Here is a 19,420-nt window from a genome sequence, read left to right on the forward strand (position 1 = left end):
ACCTTAGCTCTCCAGCAATAGAATCTAAACAACATGATGTATTTAAAATCTCAGATAAGTAATTCAAAAATATTTATTGTAAAGAAGCTCAATTAAATCCAAAAGAGATTTGAGAACCAATACAAATAAATCAGAACCACTCAGGCCAGGCATTGTGGCTCATGCCTATAATCCTAGCACTTTGGGAGGCCGAGGAGGGGGGGATCATGAGGTCAGAAGTTCTAGACCAGTCTGGCCGACATAGTGAAAAGCCATCTGTACTGAAAATACAAACCATTGACTTGGTGTGGTGGTGTTTGCCCGTAATCCCTGCTACTCAGGAGGCTGATGCAGAATTGCATGAACCCGGGAGGCGGAGGTTGCACTGAGCCAAGATCACACCATTGCACTCCTGTCCAGGCGACACTGAAAGACACTGTCTCAAAAAACAAAAAACAAAAATCAGAACAATTCAAGATTTACTTAAGACTTTGATTTTTAAAAAATAATCTTCAGGGAATAAAAACTTCATTGAATTATAATTAGAAAATACAGTTTAAAACTTTAACAATGGACTATACTAAACTGAAGAAAGAACATCAAACCTAACAGACAGATATTTCAAATTAACTCAGTCAGATAAAAGTGAACAAAATCACTGGGAAGTATAGGATTACGTAAAACAATTGAAACAGTGGATCATGGATATTCCTGAGGGAGAAAATTAGTAAAAATTTTTAGAAGACCAAATTGATGAAATAATTGAGGAAAATATCCCTAGTCTTGCTAGAGATTTTCACATGCAGATAAAAGAAGTTCAGAAAACTCCATGACAAGACACTGGAAAACAGACATAACCAAGATCTACAGTCCTCAGTCTATCTAAAGGAAATAGGACGAAAAACATTCTAAAATTCACAAAAAAGTGTCTAATAATTTATCTGAAATTCTATTAAACTAACAATGTACTTCTCAACATAAACTTATAAGATAGAAAGATTGAACTCTCAGTTTGAGACTACTTAAAGAAAAAATAAATGAAAAAAATTCGATGTCAATAATTCATTTTGTCTCCAGCTAAACCAAGCTTCATAAATGAAGGAGAAATAAAGTATTTCTAAGGTAAGAAAATGCTAAGAATATTTATTTACACTAGACCAGAACTACAAGAAATCCTCAAGGGAGTCCTTAATATGGAAACCATAGGTGAATACTAACCATCATAAACAACACAAAATTATAAAATTCACTCATAAAACTATTACACAATTAAGACTACAAAGCCACTAGTTAATAATTAACATGACAACAGGATCCAAACCTCACATATCACTATTAAGTTTGGATATAAATAAGTTAAATTCTTCACCTAAAATATATACATTGGTAGAAAGAATAAAAAAGAGTTTTGAAATTTATGCTGCTGACATGAAACTCCCTTACTTGGTAAAAACACATAGATTCAAGATCAAGAGGGTGAAAAAAGATATTTCATGCAAATGGAAACCAAAAGCAAGCAAGAGTAGCTATGCTTATATCATATAAAACAAACTTTCAGTACACACCAGTAGTTAAAGACAAAGAAAGTCATTACATAATGATAAAATGATTGATTAAAAATACCAGTTCTAAATATATATGCGCTTTACACCAGAAAGCCCATGTTCATAAAACAAATACTCTTAGACCTAAGGAAGAACATAGATAACAATACAATTGTGATGGACTTCAATGCCCATCTGACAATCTAGACAAATCATTGAGAAAGAAAATCAACAAGGAAACAATAGACTTAAATTGGACTCTAGACCAAATAAACCCAAAAGATATTAACAGAACATTCAATTCTGATGACTGCAGAATATACATTATTCCCATTAGCAAGGAATATTTTCCAAGATGGATTATATACTATGCCAGAAATAAAAGTCTCAACTTTTTAAAAAATGAATTATCTTGTCAGACCACAGTAATATAAAGCTAGAAATCAAACCCTAGAAGAATACTCAAAACTACACACACACACATGAAAATTAAACATCCTGCTACTAAATGAAATTTGGGTCGATGATAAAATTAAAAAGGATATTGTAACATGCTTTGAAATGTATAAAAATAGAGAAGCAGCATACCAAAACCTTTGCTGCAAAAACCTGTGCTAAGGGGGAAGATTATAGTGTTAAATGACCTCATCAAAAAGATCCAAAGATTACAAATTAACAACCTAACATTACATATCAAAGAATTAGAAAAACCACAATAAACTAAACACACAGTAGAAGAAAACAAATAACAAAGACCAGAGCAGAACTAGATAAAGTTAAGAACCAAGAAATACAAAGAACCAACAAAATAAAACATTGGGTTTTTGAGATGATAAACAAAACTTACAGACCACTAACTAGATTAGGCAAGTAAAGTAGACAGACAATTTAAATAAGCAGAATGAGAAACAAAAAAGAAAAGATTACGACTGATGCCATAGAAATATAAATGATCAACATAGACTACTATGAACATCTCCGGGCTAACAAACTAGAAAATTTAGAGTGAACAGATAAATGTCTGAAAACATGCAATCTCCCAAGATTGAAACAGGAAGAAATAAAAATCCTGAAGAGACCAACAAAAATTAGTGACATTCAAGCAGTAATTTTAAGAAGTCTCAACAAAGAAGCCCTAAAACAGATGATTTTAAACGGTGAATTCTGCCCAATATACAAAAAGATCTGCTAGCAATTCTACTGAAACTTTTTCAAAAAATTGAGTAGAGGGTGTTTCTCCCTAATTCATTCCACAAAGCCACTAACAGCCTGATACCACATCCATGCCAGGACCCAAAAAGGAATATTACAGATCAATATCACTGATGACTATAGATGTAAAAATCCTCAACAAGACACAAGAAAATTGAATCCAATCACATATCAAAAAGATAAAATGCCACGATCTACTAAGTTTTGTTTCAGGGATGCAAGGATGGCTCAACATTCATGTATCAATAACTGTGATCCACCACATAAACAAAATTCAAAACAAAAAACATATAATCATGTCAATAGGTCCAAAAAAAAAAAAAGCAATTGATAGCATTTAGGATTTCTTTATGATAAAAACCCTCAACAAAATTAGAATAGAAGGAAAACATACCTCAAATGAATAGAAACCACATATTGACAAACTCACACTCAACATTATACTGAATAGGAATATGTTGAAAGTATTCCTCGTAAGACTCAGAACATGTCAAGGATGCGCACTTTCACCACTAGTCAATATAGAACTTGAAATCCTGGCCAGAGTAGTCAGGCAGGAGAAAGAAAGAAAGACACCCAAATTGGAAAAGAGAAAGTCAAATTATTTTGTGTTTGCTGATAATATGATTTTATACTTAAAAAACTAATATTCTTTAGAAAGACTCCTAGAGTTGATGTATTAATTCAGCAAAGTTTTAAAATGAAGGAAAAAACATACAAAAGACAGTACTATTTTTATACGCACGTAACAATCAAGCAGAGAACCATAGATGCGTGGAACAGGATAGACATTCCAGAAATACAGTCACAAGCCTGCAGCCCACTGACTGTGACCAACTAGACAAAAAGCATATCCTGGGAAAAGGTCACCTTGTTCAATAAATTGTGCAGGAAAAACTGAAAGGCTATTTGCAGAAGAATAAAACTGGACCCTTATCTCTCACTATGTGCAAAAGTGAAGCCAAAACCTATAAAAGACTTAACTGGGAGACCTGAGAGTCTGAAGGTTGTAGATGAAATCCCAGGACATGTTTTCCTGGATGTTGTCCTAGGCAAAGAATTCATGACTACGACCTTAAAAGTAAACAGTACTAAACCAAAATAGACAGTTTAGACTTAATACAAATAAGCAAAGCATGTGCTCAGCAAAATAAAAAATCAAGAAACAGAAAACCTACAGAATGATGAAAAAATTTGTAAACACTACGTCTGACAAAGAACTAATATTTGGAATGTGCAAGAAACAAATACAACACAAGAAAACACAAATAACCTCATTTAAAAGTGAGCAAATAACAGACATTTATTTTTCAAAACAGGACATAAAAATCATCCACCAGCATATGAAAAAACAATCAATGGCATTAATCATCACATAAATGCAATTTAAAGTCACAATGAGAAACCATATTAAACCAGTCAGACTAGCTATTATTAAAAAGTTAAAAATAAAAACTAAACTGAACATAAACAGATGTTGGTGAGGATACAGAGAAACAGTAGTGCATATACACTGTTGGAGAAAATGTAAATTAGGACAAGCTATATGGAAAACAGTGTGGAAACTTCTCAGAGAACTAATAATCGAACTAATATTTGATTCCGCAACTCCACTACTTGGTATCGGCTCAAAGGAAAATAAATTTTATATTAGACAGATGCCTGCTTTTATGTTTCCTGTTGTGTTATTCACAGTAGCACATATATGGTACCAAACTTAGTGCCTATTTATTATGATTAGATACAGAAAATGTGTTGTATATGTATATGTGCTATATATACACACTTACCCTCACAAATACACTATATATATTTGTGAATATATAGGTAAACACATTTAATTACTACTCAATAAAAAATGAAATTATGTATTTTACAGTAGCTTGGATGAAACTTTAGACCACCGTCTTAAGTCAAATAACTCAGAAAAGTTGAATACCACATGTTCTCACTTACGTAAATAAGAACTAAATAATATGTACGCATGAATATAGAGTGTGGAATAATAAATATTGGAGACTTGGAAGGTCTGGAGGGTGGGAGTGGTGTGTGGGATGAGAAAATACTTAATGAGTACAACATACACCATCCAGATGATGACTCTCCTTAAAGCCCTGACTTCATCACTAAACAATATATCCATGTAACAAAATTGCACTTTCTCCCATGAATTTATACAAATAAAAAGATAAGTGGATGCATATTCCAAGTTATAATTAACCCATATTAGAATGTCTTACAAATACAACATTACAGCTTCTTTATTTGGAGTGTTTTACTTTTTTTCACTTACAAGAGAAAGGCAATCTCAATTCTCAGGGTAAACACACTTTGGAGAAGCTGTTGTGCGGTAGAGGAAGGCGGCTGTCCCATCAGCAACAAGAGGCTTTGTGACTCAATGCGAATGAATTCAGGTTTATTCTTCCTCCTCCTTGTCCTCTGCATGTGGTAAATCTAGTTAAGAAATCACGGAAGCTCCCTTATCTGACGCCAGTGTGAGGTTTAAATCAGGCAAGCCCCTTCTCCTGAGTAGAAACGCCCCCTGACCCCACCACCAAATCATTAGAAAGCCCTGAGCCAGCCTCCTTTCCTGCTCTAATGAGGAAATTCCAGTTTGTAATTTCTTGAGATGCCTGTGCTGCTCTCAGCAGACACCCCAAAAATAGAGTTAATAAAACTTTTTATATTCACCTGGGGTGTGAGTGTGGAACCATCAGACTCCACATCCACACTAAACATTGGTGGGGTCTCTCTTCCTTTGCCAGGGATCACCTACAATTGGAACTGTGGGCTTGGAGTCCTGACAGTGACCACCACGTGGCCTTTCTTCTCTTGCACTGGATGCGAACTCCCTCTGCCCCAGTGCCCAGTGTACACGTTATCCTGCCTGCTGCTGGCTGACTGGCTCTTGAAGTTCTGTTGAACTGGGCTGCAATGCTGAGTTAAACACAGCATCTTTATAGATTTAACTGATTAACTTCAGAAGCACTGATAGCTTATTGATGTGGAGAAACAGGAGTAAATGACTGTAGGTGACTCTGCTTTGCTGCATGTGAGAAAGTTTTTCTCTTGTTATGACAAATACTTCTTCTTCAGAGACTTCATAGGAAGAGCAGGATAAAGAATCCAGAGAAGTGCCCCAGAGGAATCTGTTTTATGGAGAGGAAGCCACAGTGCTGACAGGAAACCAGACCTTAACCCCCATCTGCACCTGCCCTGAGGCTGGCTCTTGTGCTCAGTGGGTTCTGAGCGCCCCCACGTGGTTCTCCACTCACATCAGGGAGGCTCATTTCTGGGATTATACAGATTTTCTTTCTAATTGTTTTCACAAAAATGGAGACAGAGTAAACAATGAATCCATGCATCTCAGAGAACACAGAACAGCATGATAACACCCCTCGACACACACACACATATTTATGTAAATCTTATTAAAACTGCTGAAAATCAAAGACAAATAGAAATACATGCTGAAAATCAAAGACAAATAGAAATTCCTTCCAAAAGAACAGAAAAGATGATGACAGCATCCTTCTGGTTAAAACCTTACAAGCAAGAGGAAAAGTGATGATGTCTGTAAAGTGTTGGAAGAAAAGCCATCCCATTATTTTATAGCCCATGGATGTTCTCTAAAAGGTGAAAAAAGTTTTATTTCTCTTTGAAGCATGAGGGACTCAATGAATCCATGCCCTCTTGAGACCAGTGAAAATTATTTTGGAAAATTACAGGGTTTGGAAAGGCTCTGACAGCATACAGCAAGTGAAGAAACATTTATTCAGGAAAACCTAGAAAACTCAGTAAGGCTGGTCATCATATTTGATCTAAGATGCTCCTCCTTCCACATCCCAGCTCAGCATGATGGAAACTCCACTGCAGAAGATGCAGCCAGGAAGACAGGACACCTTCTACCAGCTCCCACCAGAGGAAACTCTTCCCCAGGGGCCAGGACATTGGCCCTCTGACCCTGCCCACAGCTCGTGATGCTGAGGCTCAGTTCTGGACAAGAGCTACTGAGAGCCAGAGACTCACTTCTTCCACGGAGCCCACTCATGGATGGAGGCTCTGCCCTGGGTCCAGAGCCACTGGGAACACTGGGTCCCTGGTTTCTAGCTCTGTCCTTCGGCAGAGGTTCCACCCCACAAGAACCAAAGTACTGGGAGCATGGGAAGCTTCTGCCCAACCCTCCACTTAGAGCTCATCTCCTACGCTGAGGAAGAAAAAATCTCAACTTTGTCTCCACCTGCAGAATCGTGGTTATGCGCTCTCTCCCAGGGGAGAGGGAGTGCTGGAATTCAGTCATAAAATATCATCCTTAATTTGGTCCTAAACATCCTAACTTCAGGAACAACAGACTGTGGAAAAGTTCAAAGCCTGCCAGTGCTCTCAAAAACAGTGGAGGCTGTAGTGGAAGGCCCTTGGAACGAGATGGGTGGATGTATGGGAGATGCAGACTAAAGTGCAGGGCTGCTGGCTTGTAGGAGAGAACTGAGGGGGAGGGGACGTTCTCTTGTGGTTGGAACAAATGCCAGACACTGTTCAAAGGAGCCCGTGTTTGTTCCAGTCTGTGTGAAGCACTTGAAACTTCAGTGCATGATTGAAAATAGTGGGATTTGGCCGGGCGCGGTGGCTCAAGCCTGTAATCCCAGCACTTTGGGAGGCTGAGGTGGGCGGATCACGAGGTCAGGAGATCGAGACCATCCTGGCTAACACAGTGAAACCCCGTCTCTACTAAAAAAATACAAAAAACTAGCCGGGCGAGGTGGCGGGCGCCTGTAGTCCCAGCTACTCGGGAGGCTGAGGCAGGAGAATGGCGAGAACCCAGGAGGCGGAGCTTGCAGTGAGCTGAGATCCGGCCACTGCACTCTAGCCTGGGCGACAGCGCGAGACTCCCTCTCAAAAAAAAAAAAAAAAAAAAAAAAAAAAAAAAAAGGAAAATAGTGGGATTTTTCCATCGGCAAGTGGCAGAGCTCAACATCCGGGCCTGGTCAAGAAAGAGGCAGAGAAAGCCCAGCCCAAACCACTGACACCTGAGGATGACCGTGGTGCTTACAGCTGTGTCCCTTTGATCTTTGAGACTGACTTCTATCACTTAGCATCATGTCTGGAGTTCACCAGTAATGGTTTATGTATCGGTCACTTGTTTTTTTTTTATTGCTGATGGTGTTCAAATTACAGATGCTTCCTAGTTTCTCTATGCCGTTTCCCAAAAGAGGTTGGTCCATCTTTGTTAAATTTAGAATGACACTGACTTGCCCAGTGATGGCCTTTTTCACAACAGGGGCACACACTGGGGCTTTTCTGTTGTTTGGTGGTAGTAGTTCTTGCCTTTTGACTTCCTTTTCTACATTCCTTTTTTTTGTGTCCAAATTGCCCACAATTAAAGCAAGAGCCTGAGAAATGGGACATAGTTTTTCCAACTCTTAATACAGCCATAGCCTGAGCTAAAAGAGTAGCCTTATGTAAGTTACTTCCAATGCCATTGCAAGCCTTAATATATTCAGCTAAGTGAGTCTTCCCTCTCAGGGGTCTAACAGCAGTTTCACACTCCGCATTAGCATTATCATATGCAAGAAGCTGTATTACAACATATCAGCTGTTTTATCAGTTATGGCTTTATTTGCGGCCTCTTGGAGCCGAGCAATAAAAATCAATATATGGTTCTTTAGGTCCGTGTTGGACAGAACTGAAAGGATATTATTCCCCTGTAACGTTTATCCTTTCCCATGCCCTTAAGCACACAGAGTGCAGCTGAACAATAACATTCTCCATTACTGCTTGACCCCTAACTGACCCCTACAGGGCTGATTCCCATTAACTGTTCAAAGGAAACAGGCACAGGTGGCTGTGCTTGTGTATTTTCCCTTGCCCGAGTTTGAGCTTCATCAGACCACCAGGTTTTAAACTGCAAGTACTGAGATGGAGTGACAACAGATTTTATCAAAGTATCCCAATCATATGGTATTAACCTATTATCAAGAGTCACATTTTTTTAACAAACTTTGCACAAAAGGAGAGTAGGCCCATATTGACTAATGGCCTGCGTGAATACCTTTAACAGTTTAAATGGAAAGGTGGTTCAATTAGAGAAACTGGAATTGCCATGCTTCAAGGTGTCAGCTCTAGCCTTTTGAATGGAATTTTGTACAGCACCACCAATTCCTCCAGGTTTTAATGTTCTAACTACAGGACCAGTAAGTTTTGTAGCTAATACTTTTTCTCGCCCATTAAGGGGAGAGAGAGGAGGTGGCCATTCACTTAATTCAGCAGTTGGAGATGATGGGCTAGTAAAACATACTTTTTTAGTTTTCCTTTATTTTCCTCTGGTTTCTATTCTTCACATTCAGAATCTGTAGTTTTTTTACAATTGTCCTCCTCTTTCTCATCTGAATCTGCCTCATCATCTGTTTGAAATGGCTCATAAGCTGCCTTTATTAGTGCCCACATTGACCAAACTGAGACTGGAATTTTGCTCCATCTTTACATGCTTTTTAAAAATTATCTGCCAGTTCTCTCCCATTCATCCAACTCCATAGTCCCTTGTTCCGGGAACCATGGGCAAAAACTGCTTTCCTCTACTAATCAGTGATAACATATTCTGAGTACTAACTTTCACTTCCCTTCTTCGTAATAAATGCCTTAAGAAATTTAAATAAGCAGAATGTTTGCTTTCACTTTGTTCCATTGTTACCCTGTTTCTGCTGAGCTCTCAGCTTTCCCTCCGAGATGGTTTTAATCATGATCAGGTGTCCTTTGATGATGCATCCTCCACTTTTACATGCTCTGCCGTTCCTTCACCGGGGTCTTTGTCACCCCACATTGGGTGCCAGAAATGTTGGGGTGATCAAGCACAACACCAGGTCATTGGGGCGACGAAGTCCAGCAGAGTCAAAGGAATGAGAAAAAGACAGTTTGAGAGAGAAAGTGTGACCAGGGAACCATCGCGAGTGTGGAGGCTGTGAAAGCCCCGAGCTCTGGAAGCCCAGACTATTTATTGGCGATCAAACAAAGAAACAGGTGGTGAGAATGTAGGGGTCGAAAGGGCAAGCACACGATCTACAGCTGTGATGGTTTAACATTTATATGGAACATGTTCTGCTACTTGAGATAATGGGAATACAATTGATCTAGGAGCCTGGGAGGGCTAGAAGCAAGGAGCCAGCAAGTCTAGACACATTCCAAAGGTCACGAGGGGTTTTGTGCCCTGAGCCCTGGATATTATGTCGATATGCAAGCCCTGCCTCAGCTTCTTTCCCAACACTTGGCTTTTTCCCAACACATTGATTTCTGTATGTTTGAGTGTGAAATACAACACAGTCATAACAAGAATAAGAACACGTCCTTTGCAGCAACGTAGTTGGATCTGGAGGTCATTATCCTAAGCAAATTAACAGAGTAACAGAAAACTATATACCACCTGTTCTCACTTACATGTGGGAGCTAATCATATTGACATAAAGAAGAAAACAACACACATTGGGACCTACACAAGTGTGGAGGATAGGAGAAGGGTGAGAACTGAAAAACTACCCATTAAGCACTATACTTATTACCTTAGTGGCAAAACAATCTGTATATCAAACCCACATAACTCACAATTTACCTATATAACAAACCCTGCACATGTACCCCTGAACCAAAAGTAAAAGTCTAAAGACATTTTAGCTAGTTTTTTAAATGATTATTAATAGGACATCTAAATACACCACAGGCATTTCAAATGATTTCTTGCTACTTCAGTTGTTTAATAGATTCCAAAAAGTGTTGACATTCAGATTATGCAGATTTCTTTTGACATAAAAATGAGGTTGATGAATTTTATAATCTACATTTTGGAGCCTAAACCAAAAGTACAATCAAGTGTCACCTCAGATGTGTTATTGGAGGCAGAATTCTGATCTCATTACATATTAAGTGGTACCTGGTCTGACATACATGAACAGGCAAGGAAATAGAAAAAGGACAAGGCACAACGTTTATGAAAAAGTCTCAGCAATTTTAATTTTCTTCTGAGGAAGCTGAAATTGTGCAAGTAAAACAGTGTGACTGGACATGTCTCAGGTGAAGTTGTGTTCTGGAAAGTATTTCCAGTCCTAGGCTGGATCCAGTAGGTGCACTCAGACCCCAAATCCTAAAGCAGCGACTTGTATTCCTTAAACAGATGATATTCCAATGAGAAAGCTGTTCTCAGGTGAGCTGCAGAGCAGGGAGGAGGGGTCGGAGTTGTCCTTGGCTTCCCAGAATTGTTGAAACTTGAAGACCAAGGCCACCTCCTCATAGGTGGAGCAGAGATCCACCTATGAGTACATCACATTGGCTCTGTCCTCAGGAATCTTGGGCTGTGATGGAGATGAAGGAATATGATTTATTCTTTTCTGCTAACGCAGTGTGCTTCAGAGAGAATGAATTGAAAATTTAATAAATATGCTTTTTGCCATAGTAAGGGAGAGAATATGAATAATTCAAGGCAATGCACTTCAGAGCTGGTAGAAGGAGCAAGTGCACAACCGAGAGAAGGAAGCGCCCTGCCCCAGGAAGCAGGTGCGCTAAGATCATCCCCCGAGAACTGCCCTCCAGATGCCACATGTCAGTGGAACCTGGGCTCATGCCTGGGATCTTCTGCGTAGTGTGGAGATCACAGCACAGCTCCATTCCTCCTCACTGTGTGACCTAGGATGTGACCTCTTCCTCTGAGCTTCATTCTAACTAGGTGTTAAAATCAAATAACAGCAGTAACTTTACCTGTAAACTTTCCAGTAAGAGTCAGTGATGATCAGAATTGTTATCACTGTTGTTGCCCGATTCCTTAAATATGATAAAAATACCTGTGTGACCCCTCATCTCAGACCTCAGAGGACCACCTCACAGAGAGCACACCTGCTTTGTTTCTGTCACAAACGTGGTATTAGAACTGGAAACTATGTGTACCTTGTTATAGAATTTATCTCTTAGTTATGTTACATTGGATGAAGTTAGAATTATTAGGTGACAGAATTTTAGGTGGTGGGATATCTAAGCAAACTGTCGATGGTGTGTCTTCATTTCTCCTTGCTTATTATACATAATGGAAGAGGAGAGAGAAAAATTAAAGAGAAAAGTATGGACCGATAGTCAAGTGTTTTATAAACAATGGAGATTTTCAAATCTTCTGGAAACCCCATTAAATTAAATAAATTAAAGAACTTTAAGACACTTTTCCACATTCTAGATGCATGTTTAATACAGATTTAGATTTAAATGCACAGATATAATGCAGAAAATGGAAATTCAGCAACAGATCAGTTTGCCAAATAGGCAGATTTAAACTAGTTTGTAATTTTACCTAAATACTCAAAGAATAAACCCCAGATTCAAATAACAAAGGATAAAATTTCAATGTTAGGTGACTGGTTGAGAGAAGCTTGAACTAACATTATCTTGATGAATCATACATCAAGAACAAAACTTTGTCCAGTGGTCCAAATTTTCAAGGGGCTGCTTGATTAAATAGTTTCTACCTCCCCTACCTGTGATTTCTGGCAGAATCTATCATCCTCTAAAACCCAAGGACCATTAAGAACAGAGACAGAAGTTTGAATACTATGAAGTTTTCAGAGATCTAAATAACTGCCTGGACTGATTGGTGAGGATGATCTCTATAAGCCTCGTCTTTGAAGAGTGTATGGTGGCTTTCGTTATAATGAACAGGTAGCAACAAAGACAGTCAAGGAAAATGAAGGAGGAGGGGCACATGGTCCAAACAGACGAACAACATAAAGATCTGGAAACTGACATCAACGAAAAGGAATCATATGGATTACCTGGAAGAAAATTTAAAGTAAATGTTAGAAACATGTTCAATGAGCTAGTGGCATCAGGCAAGAACAATGTGAGAATTTTAACAGAGATAAAACATTTAAAAGATGACTAAACAAAAATATTGATGCTCAAAATATAATAAGTCAGACAAAATTTTTAAGAGGATTTTAGACCAGACTAGATCAAATGATAAAAGAAACAGTAAACTCAAAGAAAGATCATTTGAAATAGTAGAGACAGAGAAGAAAAACTTAAATGAAGGAAATAAAAAAGAGTTAAAGATTTATGACTCAGGAAGCACAGTGAAAATGAAATTTTATGCATTGAGGAGTTATGCAAAGATAAGACAAAAGTGGTAGTGAAGAAAGAGGGTGAGAGACAGAGAGAGAGACAGAAAGAGAGACAGAGCAAGAAAGGCATAAAGGTTTTTAAAGAAGTAATAGCATAGAAACTTTCTAAATCTGGAGAAGCAAATATTCGTCCACATCCATGAAGCTCTATATATTTTAAATAAGGTAAACCAAATGAGAAAAATCAAAGATAGTTTGAAATCACATTATTAAAGGAAAGGTTTTTGAAAACGGAAAGTAAAAGAGCAGATTTAGCAGATTTCTCAGAAGATTCTAAGTTCCGAATGGAGAGGAATTATATTAGATAATGTACGGTTTATTGATAGAGATTATTTCTGAGAAATGTATTTCTAGTCAATGTCATCATTGTGCAAGCATCATAGGGAGAACTTACACAAACCTACAAGGAATATCCTACCACACACAGACTATGTGGAATAGCACAATGTTTCCAGACAACTAAACTGTACAGCGTGTTACTGCACCAAACACTGCAGGGAACTGAAACACCGTGGTAAGTATCTCTCTATCTAAACACATCTAAATATGGAACATCCTTAGTGAAAATACGGTATTACAATGTTATGTGGCCACAAACATATATGTGGTCTATTGCTGACTGAATCATTCTTAGGTGGCCCATGACTGTATTCAAATTGCTGGGGGAAAAAGAATGAAAAACAAACAAAACGCTGCCAACCAAGAAACTTTACCATGTAAATCTTATCGTAAAATAAAGGATAGGTAAGACCTTTCCCAGAGAAGCAAAAATTAAAGGAGTTCTTCAACATTGGGCCTGCCTTAAACACCAAAGGGTCTCAACTAGCTCTGCAGAATAATGACATAGCTGCATCAGCTCCAGTCTGGCCTCTGCCATGTGACAGTTTTGTGTGAATTTTCTTTCTGCTCTCTCAGGACTTTTTTTCTCTCTCATCTTCTAACTCCATTCTCCTTTTAATTCTCAGTTTGTTGAAAACATTCATATTTAGCTAAGAACATTATAAACTTCAGAAAAAAATTTCATCTTAAACTCAACAAATTTAATTGCCTGTCTTCACGGATGCCCACCTGTTCTTTTCCTGTTTTCCTATGGGATATGGCCCTTGTTTCTACTTCAGTCCAGTCCTTAATTCCATATGCATGAGGCATCCAGCCATCACACACCCAGGAACATCTTGGAGAAAGGTACCCTACCATCTGCATCATCAGCCTTCAGGTGCACAGTGGCCATTCCTTCAGCTGTTGTATGTACTTTAGGGCTTTCTATTTAAAAATGTATTCCACTATCCCCCAAATAAAGTTCCTGGACCTAAAAAAGTGACGTGCATTGGGGGCATTGACAGCCAATTTTCATTGAAAGTCTCTTCTTCCGTTGGTAATTGAGGAAGACTGGGAAGAAGGGAACAAAACTCAGACCTCATGTAACTCCTCATTTAGCAATAGATTCAGTGCAAATTTAGAAAGCTGAAGACATAGAGTGATGTTGGTGTGGTTTTCTGTGGCATACTAAGGAGACAGCAGAAGATGGTCAGTGGTCAGTCTCCATCCAGCTGGTACCCATTGTCCATTAGTTAGGTCATCAGAAAAGATAAAAGACAACTTTTGTGACAAAGCCCCAGGGGCTTCATTAAAACACTTTGCCCAGAAATTGGTCAACAGGGACATGACAAGTTTTCTTACTACAGCTACTATTTTTTGCCTACTTTATGTAGGATTCTGAGAGATGTGACCAGCTTCAGGGGGCTGATTCTCCATCCAGGGGACAGTGCTAACAGTGTTATGAGTTATGTGTTATTAGTCTGTCTGGGTCTTCCTAAGAAGACAACACGGAGTGGGTGGCTTAAAAAACAAATATTGATTTTCTTACAACTTTGAAGTCTGAATATTGAAGATCAAGGTGCTGGCAGGGTTGGTTCTTGGTGCGGCTTCTTCCTGGCATGCACGGGGGCACCTTCTAATACACTACGTCTCCACATGGCCTCTTCTCTGTGTGCACGTGAAACGTGAGAGGTCTCTGGTGTCTCTTCCTCTTCTTATAAAGACAGCACATCTATTGCATTAGGTTTTCACACTTCTGACCACGTTTAACTTTAATTGTATCATTAAAATTCCAGTATAGATCCATTGAATTTAAGGTTTCAGTATATGAATTCCAAAGAGGGCACAATTCAATTGATGACACAAACCAAGAGACGGTGAGAAGCATTAGAATATATATATTTTTAATCACTAAGGAATAATGGGCCATGCAGGAACTTGTAGGAAAGTTCCTAGCAATCGGTGAAACCTCATTTGTAAGAGGAAAATGTGCCTTCCTCCTTTCTTTTCTGGCAGAAGAATGTGAGGAAGCAGAACCACAGATATCAAAGAAAGAGGAGCCCTGGGGACACCCGAGGTGCTGGTGAGGAGGGAGAGCACTGAGCAGATGAGGAAGCCCCACCCTCCCTGCACCTGCTCCTGACCCGGCCTCCTGCTCTGTGGTCCCCGCGCGCCCCCTGCTGGTCCTGAGCGGCACCTGCGCCCGCCCCCTTCGCCTCCCTGCAGGGAGGTTTGTGTCTGGGCTCACACTCACCTCCCCTCACTGTGTCTCTCGCACAGTAATACACGGCCGTGTCCGCGGCGGTCACAGAGTTCAGCTTCAGGGAGAACTGGTTGTTGGACGTGTCTGTTGAAATGGTGACTCGACTCTTGAGGGAGGGGTTGTAGTAGGTGTTCCCACTACTAGTATAGATACTCCCAATCCACTCCAGCCCCTTCCCTGGGGGCTGGCGGATCCAGCCCCAGCCATAACCACCGCTGATGGAGCCACCAGAGACAGCGCAGGTGAGGGACAGGGTCTCCGAAGGCTTCAACAGTCCTGGGCCCGACTCCTGCAGCTGCACCTGGGACAGGACCCCTGTGAACAGAGAGACCCACAGTGAGCCCTGGGATCAGAGACAGCCTCCCATATCGTCATATCTGCATCCCCGAGACACTCACATCTGGGAGCTGCCACCAGGAGGAGGAAGAACCACAGGTGCTTCATGTTCTTGCACAGGATGTCGATGACTCTCAGAGAGCATTTCCCATGTGAGCTGGACCCTGAATTTAAGGAAATGTGTGGTGGTTTCCTGTGGGTGCCTAAGTGAGGATTTGCATGTGGGTGGTGCCTTTGTATGGAGAGGTGAAAAGGGATGAGGGAGGTCCCAGGCTTTGGGGCTCACCCTGAGAGGAGGATGCTGGCTCTGCCTCTAAGAACTCAGTTCTCTTCCTGGGGCCTCCCCTCACCAAGCCCAGAGTCCTCTTCTTCCAGGTAGGGAGATGTGCTCAAGGAGCTGGTCTGGGAGATGAGTGTGATCATGGATCACGGACAGATTTTGGAATAGTTTAAATGCTGTTCTACCCGTGAAGATTTATATGAAACCAACCAAACATCCAGGTTATCTAAATTGTCAAATCTCCATTCAAAACATTAGGGCAGCAGAAAAATATATTCATCACAGTGAATTTATATAAACCTACATCCATGCAATGTTTATTGTAATTCAGAATATCCATCATGGTTAGAGGGAATATATCTGTCCCAGAGAGTGCGTCATAAAAAAGAAAAAAAAATCGGAGACCTTACATTTTGTGAACATTTGAAGTTTAGGATTCTGTCTGCAGTCTCAGGAGAAGGTAGTGGGACGTATCTCCAACTGTCTCAATGTGTGATGCTGAGAATGTGGCCTGACCTTTATACACTTCTGTGTGAATAGATGTAGATTGGGGATCACAGTGACAATTTCAGTCAAAAACTATAATAGGTCAGCACAGGAGCGTAGTCTCATCATCAAGATTAGTGCAATCGCCTTTCCTGGGAACAAGAGAGGACATCTGTGAACCCTGCCCTCTGAGAGCACAAGGAACTCTGGTTCTTCCCTGGCAGGTCACACTTCTGAAACATGCCTGGACAATGACACTCAAGCCCAGAGTCCTCCCCCACATATTTATCATTTCAGGTACACCTGTGTCTGAAAGACTTTCTCCTTCATTGAATTGCATGAACATAGCTTAGAGTTTGCGGTATTTCATCTTGGTCATTTGGTGAATTATATAATAAATAATCTATCACCATGGATATGGGTAACAGGAGAGTCATCAGAAGTTGGGTGTGTTTCAACATCAGGACAAACCTGGGCTCTCTTGTTAGGACTGAACAAGTGAGCTGACCTGTGGGACAACAGAGGGAAAGACACAGAGCCAACATCCAGAGCCAGGTGAACCCCTTACCTACCAGGTGGTCTCTGGACATTTTGTTTAAACAGATCCAGAAAGACCTTCCTCACCTTCATGAGAATTATGAACATTGAGGGAAATTGATATAAATTTTTCTTTACAGAGAATAATTCATAGGCTTGTAGACATCTATGGGGGTGTGTACAGGATTGCTAGGATACGCTCATACACAGAACAGAAGAAATAATTCTATTTCATGGAAAGAAAACCAAAGAGCTTCTGAACTGGTAGGCATTCTTTGCCACAAATGTGTCAGGTCACTAGATCATGTTATGATGCTGGAGGTAACACTTCCCAACCTTGTCCTGGAGACAAAATACAAAAGAGTAAAGATTCAAGTGAGATTCCTTTGAAAAATACAAGTAACGAACAGACCAAAACAAATGAATCGTTATGTAAAGAGTGCTAATGAAATGAAACAATAAATTCCATGTTGAGGTGACAGGGAAGTTCCATCTGACAGCTCATTTTCACCTTTGTGAGTACCGAGTGCTCCCTGCAGCCCAGCTCCCACCCTCAAGTTAGGTTTCTGTCTGAGCTCTGTGAGTGAGCTGGAGTCATTGTGAGCCATTCAAGAAATAGTTGATTCCACTTCTTCAAACGGGAATTTAAACAATGAACTCCTCAGCTTACCCAGTCCATTTTTGTAACTGTGCATAACCCTTGGGAATGCAGTCACCATTTCTTTCGTAATGGGAGTTGACTGTATCATGAAGGTAACAGGAAGAAGAGTAAGTTTAACGTCTGGGTACATAAACTGCTGAATTATCAAAGCCCGGAGCCAATCACATTCTGTCATCTTGCTTAATTAGTTGTGAATTTGTTTTCAGTTGTTTAGTTCAAGTTCCCATACTCACTTTCTGATAAAATAGTCACATATGATAATCTTGAGATATTAAAATGAAAAACAATCACTAATTTAAAAACGAACCCAACTTCCAGAAGAGATGAAAATTCCTTTGTGGTGAAGGGTGTGAAGGGTGGAAACATGGTTGAATACTGAGGTTGTGTTCACAATTGTATTATTTTAATTAGGGAACTTCTGTACATCCCTTATACTTATTAGAAACTCCCATTGAGAACCTTGATGTAATGTAATTAGTTGATGGGTCACACAAAATCAATGCAGCTGAAGGTTACTGAGCAGGACTTGCTATCGCAACTTTAGCTTTCCTTTAGAACACATTCCTCTACCTGATGTGAAATTAGCCCAGGTGCACTGATGAGCGTTTTACAGTTAACCAAAGACCAGGAAATGGGCACTCATGCGTGTGGAGCAGGGCATGGCTCTGGGATGCTTTGCAAACAAAGTGGCTTCTCACATCTTCTGGAAAACCCATCAAAATGGGCAAGTTATGGATCTCTTAGGAGCATCCATCTATCCCACATTTATGGCTAATATAAAAGTGGAAATTGACTTTACATTTTGACATGTTTTTGCAATGGCTAGTACCTGTTGTTCCTTTCCATGTTTAGTGCTTCCTTTAGGATCTCTTGTAGGGCAGGCCTGATGGTGACAAAATCTCTAAGCATTTGCTTGTCTGTAAAGAATTTTATTTCTCCTTCACTTATGAAACTTAGTTTGGTTGGATATGAAATTCTCGGTTGAAAATCCTTTTCTTTAAGAATGTTGAATATTGGCCCCCACTGTGTTCTGGCTTGGAGAGTTTCTGCCGAGAGATCTGCTGTTAGTCTGATGGGCTTCCCTTTATGTGTAACCCGACCTTTCTCTCTGGCTGCCCTTAACATTTTTTCCTTCATTTCAACTTTGGTGAATCTGACAATTATGTGTCTTGGAGTTGTTCTTCTCGAGGAGTATCGTTGTGGCGTTGTTCCATTGTACACACATTGTACAATGGAACATTGTGGCATACTTGAACAATTCAAATGGTGTGTGGCATACTTGAACATATTGTTTTATTCTAAACATCACTCTTCCTTAAATAAAGTCATTTTTATTTCAGGATAAATGTTATCATACAAGATTCTTTCTCATATAATTTTTTAAACTTTCCTTATCGAAAATATTTCTCTATTTCTGTAACTTTCTTTAAATCTCTCTTATTTACTGGTTATGTTTATGATGTTTTATAAGAAATCTTTGAATTAAATAAGTTCTTTTTGTAAAAACAAACTTTTTTAAACAATAAGTTTTTATAGTATATATTTTTTAAAACAATTAGTAATGACTTAAACATTTAGTCAATATTTATTACTTAATTAAACTTTACATTTTTAAATTGTAGAACAAGTTTATGCAAAAGGTTTACTTTATTACATTTA

At 39.4% G+C, this 19,420-nt stretch overlaps 1 gene segment (V, D, J or C); it reads right to left on the reverse strand.

Annotated features, from left to right (window-relative positions):
* Positions 1–14,772: 14,772 nt before the first annotated feature.
* Positions 14,773–15,943, reverse strand: LOC119623482 (immunoglobulin heavy variable 4-38-2-like). The segment is given in 3 exon segments: positions 14,773–14,912; positions 15,453–15,776; positions 15,860–15,943. Coding segments are annotated over 3 exon segments (510 nt in total).
* Between the last annotated feature and the right edge of the window lie 3,477 nt (positions 15,944–19,420).

The sequence above is a fragment of the Chlorocebus sabaeus genome, chromosome 24, assembly GCF_047675955.1.
Source record: "Chlorocebus sabaeus isolate Y175 chromosome 24, mChlSab1.0.hap1, whole genome shotgun sequence".
In the NCBI taxonomy this organism is placed as follows: Eukaryota; Metazoa; Chordata; class Mammalia; order Primates; family Cercopithecidae; genus Chlorocebus; species Chlorocebus sabaeus.